A 27,801-nucleotide genomic window follows, 5' to 3' on the forward strand; every position below is an offset into this window, starting at 1 on the left:
ACAACTTGTTAAGCAGCATGTCTTATGCTGAAAACAAGACTTAAAAACGTGTAGCAGAGTATCCTTAGTAATCAAAAAGAGGGGTTTGTTTGTTTAAAAAGAACCAAGGAAGGTATTAATTAAAAAAAAAAAAAAGAATTCCCTCAATAAGATGTTTTTCTGAAGGCCTAGATTCTAAAAACAGTTGGTTGCACTCCTCAGAGATATTGTATACAGTGAAAGATGTTAAGTACTCAAGGGTTTATTTCTCTTTGCTGAGGAACAAACTGAAGAGGCCTCAATGTATTCTTTAGAAAGATGCTTGATGTTACCATTGAGAGATATCCCCAGCTTAAATATAGGGCTGAATGCAGCCATACAGGTAATTTACTGTCCTTAACATAGCTTCAATCAGGTTAACTGTGATAACAAAAACAAAACAAAGTTTTGTTCTCAATGTAATCCCTTTCTCTCTGGAACCCATTACAGTTCCTGTTCCTGTTCCTATTCCTGGCTGTACTATGATAGTAACTCATCTCATTTCCTTGGTTTATAAGGTGGAAGGGCTACTAACTGGTTAATGTAGATAAGAACTTTCAAAAGCAGCCCGAGGTCCAATCTCTAAGCCATTTTAGTTTATCCTCATTAATTGTACTTGAGTGTCAGCCATGATGGCCTATCTGCCATTCCTTGGCCAGACATGACTCTCCTTTTTTACCATTTATTTTAAAAGAAAGACTTATCTCCATTTTTGTGTTTTACTGACGTTTGTGTTTTAAATTTTAGTGGGAAACTTGTTACTTACCTTCATTGGCCCTGCAGTAGTAGGTAGGTGTTTAGTGGTGAAATAAATAAAATCTTTGAAACATTTTTTTTTTAATGGGGCTGGGTAGAAAATTTTCAGAGGTACATGTGAGACCTTGCTCTGATGCCAAACTTTAGTGATTTTAGTGATCTGAAAGAAAAACAGGAGACACTCTGTGAGCATTTGCAATTCTGTCTATAGTTGCTTAACTTGAACTACACTGGGGCATATAAGCTTTGGTTTTCATTCTATTATAAAGCATTACACTTTATAAGTTTAATTCCAGAACAAGAAAGAAAGAAAACAAACCAGAAACTCAAGCCATAAAAATAATTATTCGAGATGAACATACATATGGAGATAAACATTAACATAAATGTCACCGCATTTTTAAGACAGAACTAAAATGCTACCTACCCTCCTAGGAAATGTATCCTCGAGTATGTAAAGTTGGGTAGATTTACATTTGAGGTAGTAGAGTTTCTCAGAATTTCTTCAAGCCAGTTTTCCAGGGGGAAAAAAAAAAAAGAAAAAAAAAATCCAAAAGCACCAAAACAAAACACTGGCCTAATATACATACCTACCTGCAATTTGGTCCTAACTGTACTATCTACTACTTATCACATTAAGACAGTTATTAATACACAGCAAGTACATATTAGCATGTCAAGCACTGCTGGGAATAATTCTACCAAGAGTAGGCATCATCATTTTCCCCATTCTCTACTTGGGAAAGTAGCACACTGAGGTACAGTTTACTAAAGTCGTAAAAAAACAGAGGCATACCTAAGTAATTCCATGTTGTGAGTTTTTATACTAATTTCATTTTTAAACTTTATGACCATAATGCCTATTTTATATGGATTCACTTAGAGATGATCATTTAATGATAAAACGGACTATAATTTGCTACCAGTTATCTTTAGTAATTTAAGATTTTTCTCTAGACTCAAAAATTATATTTTATTTGAACCCAGATGTCAGTAACTGCTTAAAATAAAATTTAGTGCCTCAGCACTAACTAACTGCCCAATACACTCTACAGCTCATAGTAATTCATCCATAGTTCAGTCTATTGAAGAAACATTTTTGCAAAGCCATTTGTAAGACCTTCTGGAGAATAAAACTATTTCCTTAGCACTTCTAAAGTTTACTATTACTAAGTTTTGTTTTTCTGTATTTCTTCTAAATGGATAGACTTCTTTAATTACATTTTGTTCAAAATAATATGAGTGCACTGTAGTTTGAATTTGGCCACCATAGGAGGACAAGGTTTGCTACTAATCTTAGTGAGTTACAAATATCCAAAGTAGGTGGCATTCAGCCTCTTTTGAAGTTATATAAAGCAGTCACAAAGAAAAAATATAATTAGAAACGTTTAATATATTTTGATGTTTTACATTGTACTACTTAAATGTCAGACATGCTTCCTACTTCTGTTGCTTCATTAGCACTGCCGTTGTGACTTCAAAAGGTTAGAGAGAGTCTACCAGGTCATCATCAGTCCATTCCTCCTAGGGGGAAAAAGTGGTAAGGAAACAATGAAGCAGTGAGCAAGTTGTTTGTACCTTGCTTTAAGAAAATGCTGACTGACAACTGTCTACTGTAGATCTGCTTTTTTGAGATGTCTCCTGTGGCTGCAGCCAGCCTTGGATCCTCCTGCCTCCCAAGTACTAGGACTACAGGAGTGTGCTACTAAGTCCAGCACTTGATTGGGATGACATGTTCTCAGCCGCTTACTCCATGCAGTAATATGAAGGCTAACCTTCGGCCTCTGTTTATTTATCTTGGACTTGTAGAGACAATTTTAAAGCCTGGGATAAGGCAAGGGAAGAATCCTTGGAGAATAGGAGATTAAATTTTGCACCACTGCTTTCTAATATAGGAAGGATTCTTCCAGGTTTTAGAATTGGCTCATACAGTAGTATAAAAAAACAAATCCTTTAAGAAACAATGTACTCCGTTTCCTGGTCAACACCATGTGTAACAAGCAACTGCCCCACATGCTCCTGCCCTCTGCCATGTCTTCCTCTCCATGGATTCTAATCACCCTCAACTGTTACCCAAAATAAATCCTTCAATTAAAGTTTGTTTTTAATTCAGACTGTGCATAAAGGGGTGAGTAAAAAATGATTTCAGACTTCAGAGGTACTTGTAGTCCCAGCACTTGGAGGGCTGAGGTAAGAAGATTGGGAGTTCAAGGCCAATTTGGGCTACATAGCAGGACACTTTTTAAACCACTCATGGCCCCACCTGACTGGAATGCTTATAATAATACTCCAGAACAGTACATCTTAAGTCATGCCAGAAAATGGAAAATAAATTATATAAACTATACATTTAGGAGTAAACATACCTCTTCTTGTTTGGGTTTCTTTGATACATAGTCATCATCTTCATAGCCTTTCCTCTTCTTCCTATAATTAAGCAATTAGCAATCAGCAAAACTGATAGTGGCAACAAAACTATAAACCAGGAACTAGCAAGGCTATGTGAGCTACAACCCAAATCTTCAAAACCAAAAGAAATAGATCTCTATTGAAGAATAGGGACTAAATAAATAACTGGAAAGGGATTGTGACTATGAAAGCAATACTCAATCCAGTGTAGCAAGAACCTGCAAAAATTATGAAAAGAAGAGGCTGAGCATAGCTATAAAACTCAGTACTAGTGACTCTAATGAGATTTTGGGATAATTCTGGGCCACACAGTGAGTGATCTTGCCTCAAGTAAACATAGCAAAGAGAATCTAGAGGGGAAAGGTGTTAGTTATCATCAACACATACTAAAGTGGAGCCCAGTGGTGGTCCACACCTGCAATGTGAATACTTGGGTGGGGAAGGCAGGAGGATTCAGAGCTGGAGGCCCACTAGGTCTTATAACAAGACCTTGCCTAGGAACAATAAATGGCACACTAGAAAAGCTATGGTTAAGAGTGTGGTGTCATACATACATCAGTGATTAAAGCAGACAGACAAAAGTGGCTCCACACTTAGGCGACAGGTTCAGTGGGTTTAGATACTGAGACAGATGACCTGTTTGTTCCCCCAAGCCATATGGAAAAAGAAAAGTGACGCTTGCCTACTGTCCTGTCCTACATACAGGTACCCACTTCCATCTGTACTTAAACACAATAAGTAAGTAAGTAAATAAATAAATGGGATTTAAAAACTGGTCTCGCCTTGAGTTTATCTGTGATAAAAAATTGTCATCTAAGAAAACCATGAAATATTCAAAAGCAAACTAGGCAAAATTACTAATATTAGGGGGAAAAACCCTTCATAAGCATTTCTTTATTTAAAAAAAGTACAATATAAGAAAAAATTATATATAAAAAAACTAGGATAACTATCAAAAAAACTTTAAAGATGAGAATATAGAAAGTACTATAAGAATAAAATACCAGAACCAATGCAGAAAAAAATTCAGATGGCTATCAAACCTAGAAACATAATATTCACAGTAATTGGTGAAATACAAATGATCAAGGTGACACCTTTTTTTTTTTTTTCACTTAAACTGGCAGGAGTAAAAGATTAGTAATGCATTTATACACAGAAAAAGTTGGCAGAGGGTAGACCCATCTGGTAAGTTATTCTGGAGTCATGATTGAGATTTGCAGTTTGATTAAAGGGAACTTTGGCTTTTATTCAACGAGTGACAGAAGAATACAGTTACTGTATAGTGAAAACTAAAGGCAAACATTTTAATGATCAAGGAAAACAAATGCTTTTTGTGCTGAGGTCATGCTACTTGGTGCTGTTCATGAACTGTTCCAGCCTGCACTGAGATGAGCAGAACAGACACTGTGTACTTAGAAACTAACTATACAGCAATTTGATAGACTAACTGACCACTGAATCTAATAAAATTTGAACTTGTATTTTTAAGTCTGTTTTACTTTGTAGAAACTTTGGTTGTATTTTATAAAAATCTATGTCTGTAATTTTTTTTTAAAAGTCCTTCCTACACAAAGAAATGTATTCAAGACACTTTCACAGGAATGTAGACTTTCCTTGGCAGAATGCAAAGCAAATGGCAGCTTGGAATAAAATATAAACTGTCAGTTAGGAATTTTGGATTATGACCTATTCCATTATTAACCAGAACAGACTTAATAGTTGAGTGGTCCAACTAGGAGGACAAATTAGTAAGTACTTCAGGGTTTGCAGTCCACACATGGTGGAGTACCCTGAACGTATGGCTGCAGTCCACCATGTCCAGATACCTCTCTGGGCTCGGCGCAAAATGGAGGACTCCCTTTCCAGCAGGGCTTCCTCCTTCCCTGGATAGTCTCTAGACTTAGCCTGGCCCATCTCAAAGTGACCGCTGACACAGATCCCTGCAGACACTCTCTGCCTGCTGCCCATAAGATAACTGGGTATGTTACTGCTGTTTGATAGGAGCATGCTGCCAAACACAAATGAGGTGATGCCCCAGCTGCACTTCCCATCCTCTCTCCCCCTACTCTGGAATAAAGGTGAGCTGTAACCCTGAAGGCTACTTCGGTTCATGTTCACAGCCATCTGAACCCTGCTCCCTGCTTCTGTTCCCTCCTCCCTCGTGGACTGGTGGCCAAGGATGCCCGAGGAGGAGGGAGACCCACACACTGAGTTTCTGCCACAGCTACTTAACTTTTCTGCCATAGAATGAAACAGACACAATAAGTACATAAATAATGGGCATTCTATGTTCTAGTAACTACTTCTAGACAAAACAGGTAGGGGCTAGATTGGTGGGTGTAGGGCCTCGTTTGCACATTTCAGAATCAACGTAAGAACACAGTTAAGTGCTACAAAACTTTTATTCACTAATAGGTTAACTTCCTCTATAGCTTTCTGATATTGGTTACTACTGAAACCTACCAATTTCAAGACTTACACAAAGCCATGCTTTGAAGCCACAGCTTCAAAACAACAGTCTGACAATTTGCACTTTGTACAGCCATTGAGCAGTTCTCTACTACAACTACAGTTAAGGAATTAAGGCATAGCGGCCTTGCGCTGAAGGCCTCGGTATACTCTTCAGTTTTCCATACATGCTTGTTATTATTTCTTCACTAATCATAGATATCAAAATACCACATACATACATACATACATATATGCCATATCTAATTCTCATTACATGTTAATAAATAATAGAACTGTAGAGTCAGTCCACAGAAAACAAATTCTTTTACTTCCATTACATCTTAAAAATTAAGTTTCGGTAGATCTTTTATACAGAGCATAACATAGATTTTTTAGGGTGAAGTCCACATTAGCCTATAAATTAAGAGACATTAAATATGCTCTTATATTTACACAAAGCAACCTAAGAGTACATTTTATCGTTCTCTGATACAGTGTTTCATCAAACAGAAGTGAGCCAAGTTTCCTTACTAGTTTATAGAAATTAAGTCTAAAACAGTATACTTGTTTCTCAAACCAAGTATCAGGTTGGTAAAGAAACAAAAGTTTAAGGATCTCATAGGAAGACTGACTCTCAGTAATTCCATAAAGAGAAAAGCAAGCCAGGATCCACGGGAATGATCAGAATCAGAACTGTGGGAGGAAAGCCAAACATTTCTTCCTTGTGTGTGCTCCCACTAGAAATGAACACACGGGCCAGGCTGCACATGTAGGACAGGCAGAACACTGGCCTATGGACAAGGCCCTGGCTTCAACTCCCAACACAAGGAAAACCAGTATATTCAATTGAAATATCAACTTGCAACACAAGTAAAAACTACACTCAACTGATTATAATTTAGGTCCTAAGATTAACACACTTTGTACCAGTAAAGTAATTTAAATAACAGTTGAACTCAATGACTCTGTGAACATAACTTTTAGGTCATGAAACCAGTAGAAACTATGAAAGTAGTAGAACATAACTACTTACGTCACCACATTAAGCGCAAGGTCAGCAGAATGGCATCGCTCCAACTTCTGTTTCAGAACAGCAACTTCTTCAGACCTGGGTGGTTCATACTTTTTTACTAGGTTTCTCATGCCTACATGGAGATACAAAAGTATTTAATAATGTCTGCTTTCATCTGGGTGTGGTGGTACACGTCTTCATCTCTGCACCCTGGAGAGAGTTAGGTGGATCTCTTGAGTTTAAGGCCACCCTGGTCTATTGAGCGAGTTCCAGGACAGCCAGGGCTACACCTGTCTCAAATAAATAAATAAATAAATAAAGTAAAGTATGCTTTCATATAAAGAAAGCAAACTAAACTAACTTGCTTTAGGAAACAAAACATTGGTGGTGATGTATTCTTACCAGGATGTGTACTCCACATTAACATTCTATATTAAAATGAGGCACCAGCCTTCTAAGTTCAAGTGATAGGTATCTGCTGTTCATTTCATTACCTATGGCACAAATGTAAGCATGTCATATACTACAGTATTTATTTCTAAGTACCCAGTGTTTACATTTTGCTCAATTTAAGGCTTGTGAAGTAATCTCTATGTGATTTAGTAAATATTCCTTATTCTCTACCACCAGCCATATTCATTAACAGACGGTGGTCCAAGAATATACCTCTTGTTTACACAAAAAAAAAAAAAAAAAAAAAAAAAAACATATAAAAGAAGGGATGCCTCTGTAACAAAACACAGCTGCTATAAAAACATATCCTTTTACTAAGGTTAAAAACAAATTATAGCCGGGCGGTGGTGGCACACACCTTTAATCCCACCACTCCGGAGCCACAGGCAGGCGGGTCTCTGTGAGTTCGAGGCCAGCCTGGACTACAGAGTGAGTTCCTGGAAAGGCACAAAGCTACACAGAGAAACCCTGTCTCAGGGGGTAAAAACTTATAGATCAATAATTGTAAGGTAATAAAATATGCTCTGACTTATGTTTTTATTCAACATAATAAACAAAATAAAAATCTCAAGATTTTTTAGAAACATGATGAGTAAGTCCAGGGACTTATTGTGTGGTCATGTGCTTCGGACTGGTAACTAAACCTGAAATTGGTACTTATGATTCAGTATCTTTAGAGTAATATTTGTCTCCCCCCACCATATATATAATATATATATATATAATATATATATATATTATATATATATACACACACACATACATACTCACACACACACACCTTCATATTAAAACTGAGTATTTTCTGAAGCACTATCCTTGTGTCATATTAAAAGTGGAACAAAATAAGGATAATGAGAAATCAGGAATTAAACATTAAGCTTCAAATAACATATTGTTATCCTTATGTACCTTCTACTACCAGATTGTTAGGAACGATTACCAGATCACAATTAGCATTGGAAGTGAGCCCTCTAGTGGTAAATATGAAGACCTACAGCTTATGCAAAGAAAAAAAGCATCTGCTCCATTATGCTCAGAGGAAATTCAAAATTACTTCAAGCAAAGAATCACATCACAGCATAAGAACCACATGCCTTGAATCCCAGTTTTTAAAATAAACAAACACTAAAATATATACACATTTACTATCACCTGAGTAAAGGTCTGCTATCCGGTATTTTACTGGTTTATTCGCCCTGACCTCTAATGTACATCTCAGTAGCTATGAAAATAATCGCCCAGACAACTTATGAAGAACTGAGTGTGCTGGCACACCCTACAATCTCAGCACTACCAAAGCTGAGGCAAGAGATTGCAAGTTTATGTCTAGCCTGGGCTACATTCTCAAAAACACATATTAGTGATATAGATGTCACATATGTCTCTCTGTGTGTGTGTGTTATGCACCAATCAACCAAGCAGAAATTCTAATCAGAATTTCTAAAGACGATTTCTCAATACCAGCACTAATAAGTTTTTAATAAGTGTTTATGAAAGTCTTTCTAAGTTTCCCAAGGCTACTATTAAAATTATCACTGAGTTGGTGTTTCAAAGCAACCAAATGTATTCTCTCACACTTTAGAGTCCAGGAATCTGAAATCTGTTTCCCTGGGCCAAAAATCAAAGTATTGGCAGAAAGCCAGACTCTGTCTGGAGGGTCTAATGAAATCCACTCTGCCTGTTCATTTCTGATGACTGCCAGCTTTGGTTTTTTGTTAGACTGCTCCAATTTTTAAGGCCAAGACTGCACATCTCTTTTGCTGTCCTGACACTGTTTTTATGGCTGTCTGAAATTTCTCTCTACCTTTTGTTCACAAGGACCCTTGTGACTACATGTACTCTTACTTCAGTAACTCAAGTCACCATCAGCATCTTATCATGAACTAACCCACACAACTCCAACTTCTGCAGTCTCAGGTAACAGACACGGGTCCCACAGATGGACATGAACCTCCTTTTAGGGGCCATTTTTTTTTTTTTAGCAGCATTCTTCACAGTTTTTGTTGTGGTGGGTTTTTTGTTTTGTTGCTAGGGTCTGAACCAAGAACTGGCACGTGCTAGACAAGAGCTCTACCACCAAGTCCCAATCCAGGCCCAGCTGACAAGCTACATTTTTATCAAACACCAAGTTGTAACAGTCAATATGACTTCGGAAATTGACACTTCATCCCTATCAACCCCACTTGACAATTACTGGCTTTGTATCAGTAACAAAACGACCAGCAAATGACATATATTAATAATTAAAATTATTTACTAAACAGTGATTGCAAAGCTAAGCCTTACCTTGAAGTTCGTTCCCTTAGGTCTAAATGTCTATCACATATTTGTGGATACTTTTAAAAGAACCTTGCTTTGACTCAGCCTTTTCTAAATCTGATATCCATATTCCCTTTTACATATAACAACTATTTCCTTCCATATACCTTTTATTTAATCTCACCAATGTATCTTCAATGCATTCTGACACAGTAATTCAATAAAGGTAAATTTAAAGAAATCTACCACTGCACATTAAATACCAAAACATTTATTCAGAAAGCAGCTTTGTTAATAGCACTTACTTTTCATTATATCCAGTAACTGTGACAGGCAAGTTCTATTTTCTCTCAGCATTAGACTCTCTGATAAATAGCTATTGAAGGGGGGAAAAAAGGCATTTTAACTCATTGAAAGCACACAGCACATTGAAAAGACAAGACATAAATTATTCACCTCCATGTTTATTTCATCAAGTACAGTTTTTAAATTACTTATTTAAAAACATTACATAATATTAGAAAACTCCACAACACTAAAACCTACAGCTATTATAGTCTAAAAGATTTACTACCATTTTTGCTAGCTTAAGAGATGTGTAGTCTTCAAAGTTTATTTAAATTTCATTATATATAGCCTTTCAGAGATAAACAACAGTAACAACAGTACGAAGGACCAATATTTATCATTTTATATTAAATGTTTGATATAGATATTCCATAAGCCTAACTTCATGTGATTGATTCATGAAGAGTCTGAGCTGTAGACAGGCTAACTAAACTCAAAGGTGGAAGATATGGAATAGGGCACCTGCCAGCTTTCCCCTCAGTAAAAACTACCTACAGCCATCCTACCTGTTGATGTACTTGAGCATTAACAAGCAGTCTACCAACAAGATCTCATCTCATGCTTTGTAAATCTATCACATCTTATCAAGTCCAAAGCAAATATGTTAATACTTTTCTATGAATGTTTTATAAACCCTAATTACACTTTGTTTAAATTTTAGTTCCCCTGAAATTTTATACACCAATACATGGTGTATAGGTGCTATAACCCCAAATGAAGATTCTTAAATCCTAGGTCTTTCAAACATAAATATAAAAAGTAATTTTTCTCTCAGGTAAATTAGTTATAAATGAAGAGTTTTAAGAACTATTGTTGCAGTATTTTAAACTACCTAGATTAAACTTTATACAAAACTTTGATAACTATGTTACATATTAACTAGTTTCCTTATTCCCATCTTGTTATACCTTTGTCATCTCCCTTACATTCCTTTTTTTTTTTTTTTTGAAACAGGGTCTCATGTAGCCCAATGAGAACTCAGTATAGCTGTTGAGGATGACCTTTAACTCCCGACATTCCTGCTTCCATCTCCTATGTGCTAGAATTACAGATATGCTATCTCTTACAGAGGCTCCACACCTAAACTCCAGACAAGTAATTATTCACATGGATGTCTTTCCTACTTAGTGCAAGGTTTCATTCCTATATTCCTTAAGTGTAATATAGCAGAAACTCACTAAATGTTTGCTTAGTAAATAGATGGGATAAAAATCACAATAGGATTAAACCTACATAGAGTTGTGTGTGAACAAAAAAGGTGTACTGGACTGCAGAGACGTCTCAAGGGTTACCAGCACATCCTACTCTTGTAGAAGACCCAAGTTCGGTTTCTAGAGCCTGTGTCTGGTAGCTCATGACTACTGAACTAACTCTGGGAACCTGACATCCTCTGCTGGTCTTCGTGGGCACTATATACATGGCATACATTTACATGTACACAGAGAAAAAAGTAAGTAGGAGAAAAGAGGTATACATATCATAAATAAAAAAGCCTAAGGTCACAGTCCCTTACCCTGGATGCAAATGTGTTTCAAAATTTGTTTTTTTTTTTTTTGGTTTTTGGAGACAGGGTTTCTCTGTGTAGCTTTGCGCCTTTTCCTGGAACTCACTTGGTAGCCCAGGCTGGCCTCGAACTCACAGAGATCCGCCTGGCTCTGCCTCCCGAGTGCTGGGATTAAAGGCATGAGCCACCACCGCCCGGCGTGTTTCAAAATTTGTAACTGTTCATAGTGTAAAAAGCTAGCTCGGTCTTTCACATACTGCCTTATGTGAAATATGGTATCTAAGAGTCAGGAATATTGGTACTTCTGTAGTAATAAAAAATATTCCCAATGAAAGAGGACAAAAACTAAATCACATCTGTTCATGTTTGTTACTGTCTTATCACTGTACTTAGAAACTGTAGGTATATAAACTAGTTTAAGCTTAGAAAATTTTTTCTTCAGCTATTTATAAAAATAAAATAAAAGAATCTCAAGCCATAAGAGAAATTAATTATAAACAATAAAAGTAGTATAATTTAGAAAATAACTGGAGTATAATAAATATTTCTTACTTGCTGTTCTTCCAGCTCCCTGATAATATACATATAGTACTGTTACAAGGGTAAGAATTAATGTGTGCATAAGATAATATTTAAAAAATCAAGTGGATTTAATTCACATAAAGTACTCATTGTAATGTCTGAATCTCTACGTATGCAGTAAGTATTATTTATGGCTCAACTTCCACTTCCACTTAGTGGATATTCCCTAAAGCATTACATCTACACACCATTGCTGTACAACATGAATGATACAACAGAGCAGATTTGCTGCATTTGACAGATTCACAAGCTGATGACCTTGTAAATATCATATAGCTATAGTTGTCTTCCAAAACTACCTGTTCCACTTCTACGTAAGTCAGAAATGTAGCTCAGCAATACTTGATGAAATACTTTTATAAAGGCAATTTCATTTCTTCAGTAACGAAACTTATCTGACATAAGGCATTATAAATACAAAGACGCCGGGCGGTGGTGGCGCACGCCTTTAATCCCAGCACTCGGGAGGCAGAGCCAGGCGGATCTCTGTGAGTTCGAGGCCAGCCTGGTCTCCAAAGCGAGTTCCAGGAAAGGCGCAAAGCTACACAGAGAAACCCTGTCTCGAAAAACCAAAAAAAAAAAAAAAAAAAATACAAAGACAATCATCTAATAGACCTTACTTAAAAATTCAGACTCTACTAAGAAGTAAAACTTGAACTTGAACTAAAGTAAACAAATCGATACCTTTCCATAGTAATTCCAGCCCTAGAGGCACTTGATAAAATAGCTGTCAGGGCAATTTGTGAAGGTGTGTACAAAAGATAAGCATCTGTCAACGCAATTCTACTAAGAAAATCATCAGCTGTTTTCCTCAAAATCTCTGGATTCTCCAACATGGGGTATCGAGTCTAGAAAGAAAGTTTACAGATGTTACCATTTCTGAGAGTTTATTGAAGATCAATAACCATTAAAAATATACAGTAACTAGTAGGGGCTTAATAAAGAACAATTTTTAAAAAGTAACTCCTTTTCTATGTTCCAAAAACTAATCTTTCAATGTTAGATTGTTTGGTATGTATTAATAGAACGTAGCTAAATTATAGACATCAAATTCTGAACATTTCATTGATTTCGCTGATATGGCTTTCAAACGTTTTTGGAACCAGAACCATAATTAGAAATATATGCTTATATGAACAAAACAGGAACACATGCTTTAAGACAGTAATACTTAATATTATTCTCAGTTTAGTCTTTTTCAACGTTAGAAAGGTAGGCTCCTAGAGTTTCTACTGGAGTCAAGGCAGACCCAAGATGTATTGGACATATACTCTCAGGTAAAGACTAACCAGGCAATCCAGGCAATTTTAAGGTCAAATTAGGAGCTGTTGTATATAGCGTAAATCCTAATTGGTCTTAATAATTAAAAACCTGGAGCCAGATATCAGGGTAAATGCTGAAAGATCAGAGAGACAAAGGAGCAAACCACAGCCACCTCTTACCTCCCCAACTCCTCAGCCTGAAAAGGGGCCGAGCTCCTGTCTCCACCTTGCCTTATCACTTCCTCTCTCTGCCCAGCCATATCAATTTCTGTTTCCTCCTCCTAGTACTGAGATTAAAGGTGTGTGCCACCACTGCCTGACCTATGGTTAACTAGTGGCTAGATCTACCCTCTGATCTTCAGGCAAGCTTTATTTAGAGCACAAACAAAATTTCATCATTATTTCCCCTTTTTGTCTAAAATTTAAAAAAGGTTATAACTAATATAAGAAAAACTATAGAGAATAAGTACAATAATTATATATAATATATACAGGCAATAATTACATCAACAATGTCTAGTCCATAAACATTTGACAAATTCAGAGAAAATACTCCATTATCTATCCTATTTGGTGAGTCCAAAAGGGTGTATCTAATTCACTTACTATTTTAACTTGCATCACCAAAACTCTCTTTTAATGTCTCTCTACCATATATACTTTACACCTCTTTAGTGCATTTCTTTCTGAATCTGGTAACAAGGAAAACTATAACTATAAAGTCTTCAACTCCATCAGAGACCCAAGAAGGTGATCCAACATCCACAAAAGCTTCAAGGCTACTGGCTGAGATGGACCAACCACACAAAATACCCCAGTCAGGACTTGACCGTAATTCTAAATTTTCTCAGGATCCCCATAAGATCACCAGTGCCCCCAATCAGCAGGAAGTAGTATAGAAAACTATGTTCAAATTCCCAAAATACTGTTTATGAATGTTTGTTTTCATTTAAAGGGGGTTGGTTATAAATGGTTAATGGTCATAGTCTCTTTCTAAAGAAAAAAGGGGGATAAGATATATAAATGACGGGGAAAAGGCTAAATTATTATGATAATAAAAAAAGGTAGATTACTGAATCAACTTTAATCCAAAAAACAACTATTAATCTCAAAATACTTTACACTGATATGGATTTTAGTTTATTGATACAAATTTAAGGTCAATTTTGTTATATTATATGTGTATTTCTACTCTTATTTAAGGTATGTTTATGCAGCTCATTTAAAAATGTAATGTATAGTTAAGAAATACAAATTAATAGTCATCTATAATAATCAAACTTATAGCCATGTTACATTTTCTAGATATGCAAAGATATATTTATATTAGGCAAATAATCTTCAAACACTTCGAAGACATATAGAACACGGCATTTAAAATGTTCTAAAAACTTAGACTTTTCTGGACAGTGAGACATGTCTGCTCCTGGCAGTACCAATTACATCAGAGAAGATGAAGGGCATCAAAGACACTCCACACGTAGTCTGCTTTCATTACGGCAAAAGTTAGCCATTTGGGCAAGAAATTGCTCTTGCCTGGACTGCTTGAAAGTATGCTGTATAAACTGAACATACAGGACCCACAGGAAAATGACTGCTAAACTTGCCAAAACAAGGTGGGACGGTCCTTCAGGGTTCCTGCTTCGTGAAAGAATCTGTCAGACGTTCTGCAGGACACAGAAGAAAGCCACTGATGAATTTTGCCAAAATAGGCACGACGGTCCTTCAAATTTCCTGCTTCACTGAGAAATCTGCCAGAGACTCTAGGCCTGTAGGCTGAAGATGGATGTCCCAATTTTTACAGAACTTTGGGTGACTGTCCAGGCAGCCAGATGTCTCTGTCATTTCTAGAGTTTTGGAAGTTGCTTATAATGCACTTCCTGTTTACTCAGGTAATATTACATCCTTCTGGGGTCTTTGATGGAGGTGAAGACTAGATAGTTATAATTATAGTTTTCCTTAGTTATGATATAAAATAAATTAGATATGAAACTTTAGACTCACAAAGATAGGATAGAGTATTTTAATTTTGTCAAATACAAATGACTAAATATTGTAACTGTAATTCTTGCTTGATACCTGTTTTATTATATGTAATTTTACTATGTTAAAGTTAAAACCTTCTTTTTGATTAAACAGAAAAGGAGAAATGATGTGGTATGTCCTTCTGTACGCTGTGAATGTGTGTCGTTCCCGTTAGTTCATAAATGAAGCTGCTTTGGCCTATGGCAAGGCAGGATGGAGCCAGGCAAGGAATCCAAGCAGAGATACAGGGAGAAATCAGGAGAGATACCAGCAACTGCCAGAGGGGTAAGATGCCAGAGCATTATCAGTAAGCCACAGGTCACATGGCAATACATAGATCAATAGAAATGGGTTTATTTAGAAGTAAGAGCTAGTTAGTAGTAAGCCTGAGCAATAGGCCAAACAGTTTATAATTAATATTAAGCCTGTGAGTGATTATTTACAAGCGGCCGGGGGATGGGAGCAGGACAGAGAAAAGCCTCTGGCTACAACTGTACATCACTGTTATAGGGGATTTGTTCTCATGTATATTGTGGGGGAAAATAAATGGAAATGAATCAATCAATCAGCCTTCTGAAATACCTACAGAAATGTTTTTAAACTATGCCCATGAAACCAGGAAGACCTCACACTGCCTGTCAATTACTTGTCTCAATCCCTCAGACTGACTTCAGATACTTCTAGTCAAGTCCTGAAGCAGTAAGACAATCTATAAATATTCTGAAACAAAATATCAGGTTCAAATGTGGAGCCACATATAGGCCTAGTCATTGTCCCCAAATGTCTGACCCTGAAATAATAAATGTAACCATTCATTCTGACTGCAGATGTCTCCCTTTCTCAGGACTTTGCTTAATTTTTTCATGCTTTTCTTGTAAATCTTAGACCATTTGGTTATGAATCCTTCTACCTGACCCCACTTAGCAAAGTCTTCAATCATTTCTTTCCTGTACTTTTTAAGATTTTTATTTATGTATATGTGTTTGTGTTAGTGTACGTCATGTGCACAGTACCCAAAGAAACAGAAGAGCGTTGGATCTCCTGCAGCTGGATTTACATGCAATTTTGAACCAGCAGATGTGGGTGCCAGGAACCGAGCTCAGTTCCTCTGGAAGGACAGCAAGTACTTTTAACTGATGATCAATCTCTCCAGCCCCAATTTCAACAGTATCTGAATCTAATTTCAATACTTTCAATTTCTGGGCACTGCCAGAAAAATCTACAAAAGAGGTCTTGAGATACTACTATAAATTCAAATTCACTCATCTTGGTATGTCTCTCAGCTCTGTCTACCACTTACATAATGTTTTCCTAGAAAATTTGTTCTTCCATTTGTCAGTGATGACAGTCAATATTTTCTACCTTTATGTCTTTACTAAGCCTCAAACTATCATTCTGTGGAACATTATCTCTGCACTTAAGAAGGAAAAGCACCATCTCCACCAAATCTCCAGATACAACAGCTTCTCCATCCAGACACTCCCTCTGTCTTGGGTCAGCACAAGAGCTTGTCCTCTCTCTAAGGCCAAATGTACCTATTTCAAACCCCATGCTAACCTGCTGTATATTGTTCATAGAGAATCCATAGCTATGCTGTATGGTCTGTTTCCCCTTTAATCTCTTTCTCATTACCAGCTCCTTGGGCCAGTATTTAAACTTGTGACTCTCTCTCCTGCAAAACTGAACACTTCTACATTCTGCACTTCCTCCATCTTACCTCTTTCCACTTCAGAGAAACTGTTTAAGTTATGTATATAAGTTCTATGCTACAAAACAATTTTTCTACCAGTAATAAATAACAGACATGAGTTCTACAAGGTTCTAATGTAGCTGAACATTTCCCATCATTTAGTGATTTCACAACCATCACAAGTATGCTTGTATTGATACTTGTGCAAACAAGCCTATGGTTCAGCTTAAGAGACAAGTATGTACACTGCAGAATTTTGAAAAATGATAAGCAACTATGTTACTGCTGCACTATATATTTTTTAATTATTATTTTGGAGCATATTTCTTGTACTTAACTAACAAAAAGTTTGATTATAAAACCTTAGGTGGGTCCATAATCGACTAACAGAGCCACTGTTATGAGAACATATGACAGTTCCATGCATGGTAACACTTAGCCAAGGACAATATATAAAGATGGAAGATGGTGATATAATTCACACAATGTCAAATTCATCTACTATCTCTGAATGTATCCACTCACTAAGGAAAAATTATAAGAAACACACTTGATTTTCCCCCTCTTTCTGGACAGGATCTTACTATGTAGCCCAAGTTGGCCAGATACAATTCTGAATTCTGGGGCTCTCCTTCCTTTCTTTTGTTTATTTATTTATTTTTTTAATTTTATTTACTTTTATGTACAGGATGTATATGGGTATGCCTGCATATATGCATGTATGTCTGTACAGTACATGCATGCCTGGTGCTCAAAAGGGACAGAAGGCACTGGATCCCTTGGAACTGGACTTACAGGCAATCATGAGCTGCCATGTGAGTGCTGGGAACTGAACCCTGTTAAGTCTGGAAGAGTAGTCAGCACTATTAACTCGTGAGCCATCTCTAAAGCCTGTTCTCTTTCAATTTATTCCTCCAAAACCACCAATCTTTTTTTTTTTCCGTCTTCTACATTTCAAAGACAAATTTCAACAAAATCATAAATGACCTTTCTGGCACTAAATTCAGCAAATATTATTAATCTACTTTTTCTTTACCTGATCCGAGCAGAATTAGAAAGTTGTTATGCTTTCTTACAAAAGAGTACTCTACTCCCTTTTGTTTTCCCAACAAATCCTACAACTCTGGATCAATGAGTCCCCTTACAAGTTTCTCCATTGCTCAACTACCCTTTTAATGTTTCTCATGGCCAGTCCTCACCATTATCCCTTTGCCCATTCTGATCCACTCTCTTCATAATGTAGGACATATACAGATGTTCAATCTCATCTGATGCTGTGATGGCTATTTTGGTTGTCAATTTGACTACATCTGGAATTAACTGAAACCCAAAAATGGCTGGGCACACCTGTGAGGAATTTTTGCTTAATTAAAATCATTTGAAGTGGGAAGATCCCCTTCTAATCCAGATCTTTGAGGTAGGAAGACTACACCTTTAATCCAGATCTTTTAAGGTGGAAAAATCCACCTTTAACCTGTGTCACACCTGCTGGAAGCCTATAAGGACATGGAATAAGGAAGCCTCTCTTTTTCCCTGCTTGCCCGTCTTGCTAACAAGTCCATTCCTTCACTGGCATTAGAGCCTACTTCGTTGGCATTCTGGCATATACTGAGGATCAGCTGAGACATCCAGCTTCATGGACTGAACAACTACTGGATTCTTGAACCTTCTGTTCATAGGCAGCCATTGTTGGATTAGCTGGACCACACAGCCTGCAGGTCATTCTAATAAACCCCTTTTTCTCTCTAGAGAAAGGTTCTGTTACTGTTGAGAACCCTGACTAATACAGATGCACATTAACCTGTGAGGCGGTCAACACACCACTTTCTTCACATTGCAAACCCAATCACACCTGATTCTCTAAACACGACTTTCACTCTCTTCTTTATCCTTTGTTCAAAGTCTTCAACACTACCTATATAGTCTAGACTTCTGCTTTTCATTTAAACCACAACACTCTCCCCCTCTATCCTCAGCTCTTCACTTCTTATGTCAGCTGTGGATCTGAGCTCTCAACTAGGAAGGTCTCTGGGTGGGATGTTCTTTGTGTATCTAATTCCTACTCTTGATTTGAATTTCACTTCAAGTGATGCTTTCTAAGTTATGTCTTCCTTGCCTTTCAATCTGCCATCTTCATATATAGTATATTTCCCTCTATAAAATTTAGCACACTAATAAGTAGTTATCAAAAAAACATTAAACTGCAAGGTCTCTGAAAGTTGTCATGTCCTGTCTCGTTTTTAGGCTGCACCCTCAAACGTGTTTAGCATAAACCAAATACCCATAGCTGCTTAACTGAGATGAATCAGTTCTTGACTTCTCTTCCACTTTACTTAGACTATTCAACAACTTAACTTGACGATGTCAATACTTACATATGTATCAATGTTGCACATGTAAATACATAAATATACATGTACATATTTGTGTTACATGTTTTGTGATGCAGTATCACTATATTGCTACACTAGTCTCAAATTTCCAGGTTCAAGTGATCCTTCAGCCTAAACTTCCTGAGGACCTAAGACTACAGGTGTCAGCCATTTACTTATAATTTTGGTTATATTTGTGACCTGAGTTCATAAAACATTAAAAATAGAAGCCATTTATCTTTTAGTTTAATATTAAGAACTTTATAAGGTTCTGTAAATCTCTAGGCCCAGATCTATGACAATATATATCAATTAGAAGAGTTACCATAATTATTTAAGAGCATTACTATAAACTCACAATCTACTACTAAACCAGAAACCTGGAAATTCTTATCTAACAATCTAAGATAACAAACTCCTCAGGTGGACTCTAATGCACATTAAAGTTTGAAAACTATTACCTTAGAAGAGCCAGCACAGACTCTCAGGTTGCACCTATGTTGTACCATTTCGGATATTACTGGTTGGTTATAGAGTTTTCAATTCTTTTAAGCAAACAAAAACAAAGGAGTATAATTTCTTTTTTTTTTTTTTTGGTTTTTCGAGACAGGGTTTCTCTGTGTAGCTTTGCGCCTTTCCTGGAACTCGCTTTGGAGACCAGGCTGGCCTCGAACTCACAGAGATCCGCCTGGCTCTGCCTCCCGAGTGCTGGGATTAAAGGCGTGCGCCACCACTGCCCGGCTTATTAACTAATTTCTTATCAGGAAGTTTACCTTTATATCAATGAGAAAGCCTTCAAATGGTCGATAAGGATTGTGGACGATAAGGTGAAAATTAAGCTGCTGTATAAGTAGTAGTTCATATTCCAAAATCTGTTCCAGTGCCTTCTCCTGTCCAAGGGGACTCTCTCGAAGATTTCCAACAAACTGAGGACTAGACACATTGAATTCATCTACTTTGCAGGCTAGAAATGCACAAGTGAGCCTACATGAAGAAATAACAGAGGGCAGAAAAACCTAAGTCTTCTTTAAAGTACTTTGTAAATTGCTTAATATTTACACGTGACTATGATAGACACTGCAGTGAATTTAAAAAAACGAATATAAATTAAAATGAGCTCCTCTTCAAACTTTTGTCCATTGGGAGACTTAGGTAGAGCCATCACCTAATGCTGCTACAGCATTTAGCCATCATTAACTTACTGGTAGCTTCATATAGTCCAGCTAGAAACTTGGAAAAAAAAATAACTAAGGAATAAAAGTAGTGTGTATCAATATAAAATTAAAAACAGAGTAGTAGAAATGTATGTACCTTGTGACCAAAGAAGACAGGCAAAGATAATTAAGATTGCAGGTCATCAGTAGAAGTCTCAAGTTACTTGAGTAGAGTTACCAGCTTATGGACAAGCAGGAAATTCACCTGAGTACTAAATTAAGTTCAGAGAGGGAACTAGTAGGAAGGCTACTGCTCATAGCTTTTAGAAGCTGAAGTCATAATAAAGGCCTAACCCTGACTGGTGAGAATGGAATGGGAAAAACAGAAACAGAAACAAGAATGACAGCAAACTCTGTGATGAGTCCTATATTAATTCTGTCCTCATCTTTAACAATAAGCGTAATGCTTAGCAAAGAGGAAAACAACAAAATACACCTTTGTTTAACCAAAATTAATACAAAGCTACAGGATTTGTAAACTGATGGGAGTAGAGAGAAAGTAATTACCACAAATGGTTGTTAGTCTGAGGAATTGGGAGAATAAAGATGTCACTGACGGCGGTATTGGTAAAATACCTAGGTTTAAGGAAAACTTTGTGAATGGCAGACAAGTTGCAGCTCAGATGCCATTATCAATATAGAAGATAACGGCAAGTAAGGAAATCTTATACTCAAATAGGGAAAAAAAATTCAAGTCTAAATTGTTCTTAATTAAGAAGTCAATAACATATACATCCCACGGACAAATGTCCACACATTATAAACATCTTCAATGTAAACGAAAAGACAAACTTATACTCACATTATTATCCGGGGGTGATATTCCATTACTGAATTATTAAGATAAAAACGCTTGAAATACATACAAGCTGTACCCTAAGATTAAAAGAAAAAAATACACATCTATAAAAGCAGGATCTACTTGCATGTTACATGTTACATTTTGAAAAAAATAACTTATTCATGCACAGTTTTCCTTGAAAAGGTTCTCCATACCAATACTTTTGAATTTTGCATAAGTCAAAATAAACTGTGATAAAGTACAACAAAAACACCATAATCAAAAAAGCCTCTTTCATTTTTCAGCTATTTGTCTCCAGTCTACATGGAGTAATACTTTCTGCAGTCACTGAATTTAACAGTGTTTATTTATGTTAGAATTCAGAACAACATGAATACTTAAAATCTAAAAAATTTAAGGATTAAAATAACAGTGATCACAGGTTACCCAATCTTGGAAAAATGCTAACACAATAAGACGATTGGAGCAAAAAGCCTTTTCTCTGTCAACTCCAGATCTGTGATGTACCATGATGAGGGCTGCCAAACTGCAGCACCTCACATTACCTGAATACATCCCATTCAATAAATAAGCCTCACTGTGCCAAGCTCTAAAGTATCAATCTATTCCAATCCTTATAATACATTAGTAAACTATTGCTATCTCCATGGAAAAAGAAAAAGTATCACAAGTTCTCTGATTTATTCAGACAACTGTCAAGGGTCAGAGGCTATACTCGACTAAGAACTACCTGTAGTTTCAACTGTTATATCATTTGACGAAACAATAAAATAACCATTTATTATTTGATAACAGGAAAAATCCTTCATTTAAATGCTTAAAAATTTGCTGTCAATTTATGTTAAACAACAAAATTGTATCTATTGTATAGATAAATTCCATAAAAGTTCATTCAAGAATTGCTTGACCCAAAGAGATAATTTAATCCTACCACCTCATTCTAGAGCACCTATAATGAAAAAGACAAACTCAAATTTCATCATAGAAACTAATCAACTGTATCTGATACTGTTTATGACTGTTTCATCTCTCAGATAAGTCTGCAACTTAAAAATGATCCATAAACACATGTGTATTTAATATTTTCAATGTTCTTCCACCTACACAGTTCTTCTCTATTGGGTCATAAATCACTAACTTTAAAAACAGCCTTTCATTCTTGACCTTTACAGCTAACCAGCCATGAGAATAATAAGCAAGGTAAAGGTGCTTTACATAGCCTTAACACCAGCTTTTTTCTTTGCTGTTCAGCTTTTTAATACCAGTTACCTATTCCTTCTCACCACTGTCCACCCCTAGTGGAAACACAACACTAAGAACATATGAACTAATCCTGAGACATTTAAGCCTGGGATATTGCTCAGTTAATAGTGTTCCTGCCAGGGATGCATGCACCCTTGGGTTTGAGCCCCAGTACTAAACCAGATTTGCAGTGCCTACAATCCCAGCATTAGATGTTGAGGCATTAGAATCACAAGTTCAAGGTCATCGTCTGGAACATAAGGAACTCAAGGCCAACGTGACTTGTAGGCCATCTCCAAGAAAACAAAACAAACAAACAGAACCACCAAGAAAACACTAATAAAACCAAAGATAAACCTCAAACAACTTCTAATAGAAGTTTCAAAAGATCTTATGGCAGGAGTTGCAGCTAGAACATAATGGATGATTTCAAACAGGAACTGAGTTTAGCAGAATTGAAAAAGCACCTGTTTATACTTTAGTCCCAATTCTGCTGTTCTCTAGTAAAGAATGTGAGAAGAAAAATGATTTTTCTTTTTCCAAAAAATGAAGATGTCACAAACTGTACAGCAGACTATGAAATGACATCGGAGATGCCCTTATTCACAAAATATAGCAACTTGTGATTTAAGGCCTTTATTTAAAAATCTCAAAGATTAGTTTTTCTCACTCATATTGATACATGTATGACTATATCAATATTTCAAAAAAACCTACAGCTGATTCCTATACAACTCTCATTGAAGATCCTTGTAGTAGCTAACTATCCACTAGAATTCATGCTTTGACACGGGGAGTAGTAGCTAACTATCCACTAGAATTCATGCTTTGACACAGGGAAATAAGCATCTAGGCAAAAGCCACATTTCTCAGCCTTACTTCCGTCTGTTGTGGTTGACAGAATGAGTGGAATGTCTGTCATTTTTGAGCCCAGGGTTCAAACAGTGGATATGCCTTCTCCACAGTTCACTCTTGTCCACCCAGAAGCAGAGGATTGCTAGGTGAGGCGACGCTAGAGTCACAAGAGGCGGGTGCCTGAGATTCCAGTCACGACTAAAGAGCCACTTTCTGATGAGATGAGATGGCCCGTACTGGACCACACTATGAGAAGAAATAAACTACTAGAGTTTTTTGGTTTTTTTTTTTTTTCCTGTTATGTAGTTTGGGGCCTATTTAGATCTATAGTTAAGACTATTCTAACCTAAAGGATAGCTCCAACATAAATAAAATTTTGCTCTTTGAAAAAAATGTGACAAAAATAAACTAATACAACTAAGGTGAGTCTTCTAGATTGAAGAGAGAATTTAGTTAGAAATTTTGAAGAGTTCAGCTCTCACAAGCCTGCTGAAAGGCATTATACTTCACTAGCATGACTTACCACAACAGAGCGTGGCATTGCTGGCTTAAACACCGAACAGAATTCCAATAATCTTTTCTCATAGTATTTGCAAAGTGTCATTTCTTCATAAGGCTCAAGAAACACTGGATCATTTGGAAGAACCTTTAAACAGAGCGAACATTTCAATGTAAGTTCGGTGAATTAAAACTGTTTTCTCCATCCTGCTTAAATTTGATTTATATCTTCAACAAAGGGAAAATATCTCACATCATTTTCTCTTTGTAGGTTTTTTAAGCATTACACAAAATATCTTAGAAAATAAGCAAAATAAATAAACTGAATCTAAATCATCATCTCTCAGTTGGACATTTTGTTTGTTTTTCCGAAACAAGGTTTCTCTGTGTAGTCCTGGCTGTCCTGGAACTCACTCTGTAGACCAGGCTGGTCTCGAGCTCACAGAGATCCGCCTGCCTCAGCCTCCCTAGCAGCGGCGCCGCCACCGCCGCCGCCGCCGCCCAGCAAGTTGGACATTTTTAAACAATCATGACAGAGCATGTGCCAATATGCTCCCAGGTTTGATACCATTATTTGTAAATCGATACTATTTTTCACTGGTTGGAAATACCCCAAATTCCCTTTCTCAGTGAATCACTGGGTCACCCAAATTTAAGAAAACAGCATCAAATGACTCAAAATATTTGGTACTTCGTTGTTTCGAAAAGTGCAAAGAGGCAAGTATAAAGTCGCCACAGGTCCGTACAACAGAAATGGGTGGTGGAGCTGTAAGAAGACCTGGAGAGAGGGCCACCGACCAAACCATGCTCAAACTGGCTTGTGTCAACCTTCCACGTGAAGGCTGTTTATGGAAAGTAGATCCAACAGGCCACCATTTCCCCATTTCAAGTCCTGGAAAAAGCTCCCTTCAGTTTCGTCGTGAGCTGCAGCCCTACGCTTCCGTTTCCAAGTCCCTCGCCTACCGACGTTCTTCAACCACTGCTGCACAGGCACAGCTTCGCCCACCAACGACCACGGGCACTCCCCGAACCTGCCTGTGATGCTGACCGCCCCCTTGGCCCCGGCGGCTGTCTGCCATCCTCTGCCCCTCTTGCCAACCGCCGAGAAAGGTTTGCCCTGACATCCTGCAGGACAAGAGACCAGTTCGAGTCCCGCACTGACTCCGCACCCCACCGAAGGCTTTTTGGCCCTTGCCCAGGATGTTACTCGTGCCTCCGTCACGGCCAGTCCCGCGTCGGTCTGCACCGACCCCAGCCGGGTGCAAGCTCCGCGCTGCCCGCCCGCCCGCAGGCAGAGCGGGGACTTCAGGAGAGCCCACCCCGGGCGGGCGCGGGGGCCGGCCCGCGGGGCCCTCACCTTCCCGTTAGCCACCGCTTTGCACTTGAATTTGCGGTTGGCGTCGGCCCGCAGGCGCGCCAGCTGCTCCTCGCTCGCAAAGGTCCAGTGCCGCTTCTGGCTGCTGCTGTGGTACATGGTGCAGCCCGGGAGGCTGGCACGGCCCGAGACAGCGACGACAGCGACAGCGACAGGCCAGGAGACCGCGGCCACGCGCGACCGCGACCCCGAGGAGCCCGCGGCCCAGACCGGAGGCGCGCGCGTGACGTCGCGATCACGTGCCGGCGTCCGCTGAGGCGTTTCCGGAGCGTTTCCGTGGGAGGGGTTCCGCGGCGTCGGAGGGCGGAGCCTCGGGGCTCCGGGGCCTTGGAAAGGGGCGGGGAGTCTGAGGGGGCGTGGCCCGGCAGAGTCAGGAGGTGGGCGTGGCCGCGGGGACCCGGGGGGCGCAGAGAAGGTGAAAAAAGGTTCCAGAGCGCTGACAGGAACCATCCTCAGAAGATCTGTGTGCACACCCAAGGCCTAAGACCTTCCGGCTAAAGCCGACGCCGCGGAAGGGCTTGGGGGAGGGGTTTGGTCGGAAGAGCACTAGAGGCATATTCGTGTTGCTGCTAACACGACCTTTCTCTGGGCGGTTTTCAGTTCCTCCCGGTATTCCCATCTCTGAAGCCCAAGTAGATGATAGTTTTACAGTTCTTGGTATTCCCATCGCCATTATTGCTTTCATGGATCTTACAATACACTATCATAATGCTTAAGAGGTTTATCTTTTGTTTTTTATTACTAGAGTTTTCAAAATTGCATTTGAGATGGCCAAATTTACATTGTTTCCAAAAGCCCTCACTATTTTGCTTTTACCCTTTTTCTTTTTTTGAGGCAGAGCGTAAAGCAGCCCCCCCCACACACACACACACACACACGCACACTGACCTAAATTGTGCAGTCGTGTTTTCCACCCTCCCTTCCTGCCCCCTTCTCCCATTTACTTGACTCACGGTGTACTAGAAGTCACTGTGTAGTTCAGGGTGGTTTCAAACCTCTGATCCTCCTGTCTAAGCCTCTCAAGTTCTGAGACCACAGGCATGCATAGCCACACTCCCCTCACGTCATCTTCAGATCACATTTCACTGCTTCTAATGGAGGTTATTCAAACAAAATACACTCTAGTGTTCCTAGAAGAGGAACGTGTAAATTCACAACTTGATGGCAAAGATACCACTAATGATGTCTAATGAAAATTAGACAGCACCACATTAACAGGAAAATTTTCAGTGTTTAAAAATAAATACAATTGTCTTTGTGCAGCAGTTCTTAAATTGTGCTTTGTATTATTTGTAGACAGATTGTAAGTATTTTGAGTACCAATGTTACCTGCAATCCAAGACTTGCCATCAGAGATTTGGCTTTACAGAGAGCACTGTTACCTGTTGGTCTCCAAAGAAAGTCTCTTTACACTTTGCTAACGGGACTTGCAAGAGCACAGTATTGAGAATTCCTTCCTTGCTTTGGGGAAATCTTCCTACTTTTCAAAGCCTTATTTATCCTAGTGACTCTAATGCTGTGAGAAAATGAAAGAATTGAGACTGTGTGTTCTTACCACGAAAGGAAGAAAAGGAACCAGAAGAATAAGGTATCAATTTTTTTTTTTACAAGTAGGGATCAGTTTTTGCATGTGTTTGTGTGTATGCTGTGATTGCATGTTTGTATGCATGTTTACAAGTGTGACATGCATGTAATAGCCCAAAGTTGATGGTAGGTGTCTTCCTCAATCTCTCCCCAGTGCATTTATTGAAACATCATCCCCAGTTCCTGCTAGGCTAGCTAGCCAGCATACCCTGGAGATCCCCATCTCTGTCTTTAGAGTCTGGGCAGGGTTACAGGTGCCCAACAGGCATGTTAGGTTTTCTCTTGAGTTCTGGGCATCCTGATTCTGGTCCTCACATTTGAGAGGCAAATGCTTAATCTACTGGGTCATTCCCCATCCCCAACTTAGAGTATTTTTAAATCCAATCTTGTATACATTTCTTTAACTTATTGCCTTTATTTCATCAATACATTTGATTTCAGAGACACACAACAAAGGGAGGTTATAGAAATAAGAACAAAGCCAGGAGTGGTGGTGAATGCCTATAATCTCAGCACTGAGGAGTCGGTGGCAGAGGATAAAGAGTTAAAAGCCAACTATATAATGAGTTCCAGGGCTATCTGGGCTACATGACACTCTTATCTGAATTTTTTGTTTTTAAGGAAAAGAGTGGATTACATTTAAGCTTACAGAAATAATATACTTTGAAGTATGGCATGTTACTGTATTCCTTTAGTTATTGACATGAGTTTCTAATGTTTTAAGTACAGACTTACATATTATATTGTAAAACCATTAAATCCATTACATTCTATTTTTTTCTGCCATACAATTAATATTGGTTCTAAAATCCTTTTGTAACTTTGTCCCTAGTCTTTGAAGTTAACACTAAGAGAAAAGGAGGTATCTATAGCAAATGCTTACTGTAGATGAATTTCTAAACAGTCTTATTAAATAAGAAACACAGAGCCAAATATAGGGGTGAAAGCCTTAGAGATCAGGGAAATATTGATAGCCACCAACCTTACCTCTCTAGCTCTGCATCTACCAGAAAAGGGACTACTTCCTGTCTTACCCATGCCTTTATTCCCTTGCTGTTCCACCCTTTCATTGGCTTTTAGCCCA

General features: G+C 38.1%; 1 protein-coding gene across 6 annotated transcripts; it reads right to left on the reverse strand.

The window, feature by feature from the left end:
* Positions 1–83: 83 nt before the first annotated feature.
* Positions 84–25,364, reverse strand: LOC128105927 (cyclin-H). Of its 6 annotated transcripts, none has more exons than XR_008216534.1 (11): positions 25,116–25,364; positions 23,784–23,906; positions 21,164–21,237; positions 20,869–20,937; positions 19,921–20,131; positions 12,483–12,646; positions 9,670–9,740; positions 6,671–6,782; positions 3,141–3,201; positions 2,185–2,298; positions 84–934 (listed from the first exon to the last, which is right to left on the reverse strand). XR_008216534.1 is itself a non-coding variant. In XM_052731230.1 (11 exons), exons 1-10 carry the CDS (start codon positions 25,230–25,232, stop codon positions 2,260–2,262), a joined length of 1,041 nt encoding a protein of 346 aa, XP_052587190.1. In that variant the 5' UTR covers positions 25,233–25,364; the 3' UTR covers positions 84–934; positions 2,219–2,259. The 6 variants fall into 6 exon arrangements, 5 of the variants coding, with proteins under 5 accessions (XP_052587190.1, XP_052587189.1, XP_052587192.1 ...); XM_052731230.1 differs by having other exon boundaries at positions 2,219–2,298; XM_052731229.1 differs by lacking the exon at positions 84–934 and having other exon boundaries at positions 2,148–2,298.
* Between the last annotated feature and the right edge of the window lie 2,437 nt (positions 25,365–27,801).

This window comes from Peromyscus californicus, unplaced genomic scaffold (assembly GCF_007827085.1).
Source record: "Peromyscus californicus insignis strain IS unplaced genomic scaffold, ASM782708v3 Scaffold_9__1_contigs__length_137607984, whole genome shotgun sequence".
Lineage (NCBI taxonomy): Eukaryota > Metazoa > Chordata > Mammalia > Rodentia > Cricetidae > Peromyscus > Peromyscus californicus.

Coding starts and splice junctions, on each gene's coding strand:
- LOC128105927 (XM_052731230.1), bottom strand. CDS start 25,232: ATGTACCACAGCAGCAGCCAGAAGCGGCACTGGACCTTTGCGAGCGAG. Junction 20,938..21,163: donor TATCACCCCCGGATAATAAT/GTGAGTATAAGT, acceptor CCTTAAACCTAG/GTATTTTACCAATACCGCCG. Junction 20,132..20,868: donor CAGACTAACAACCATTTGTG/GTAATTACTTTC, acceptor TTCTTCATGTAG/GCTCACTTGTGCATTTCTAG.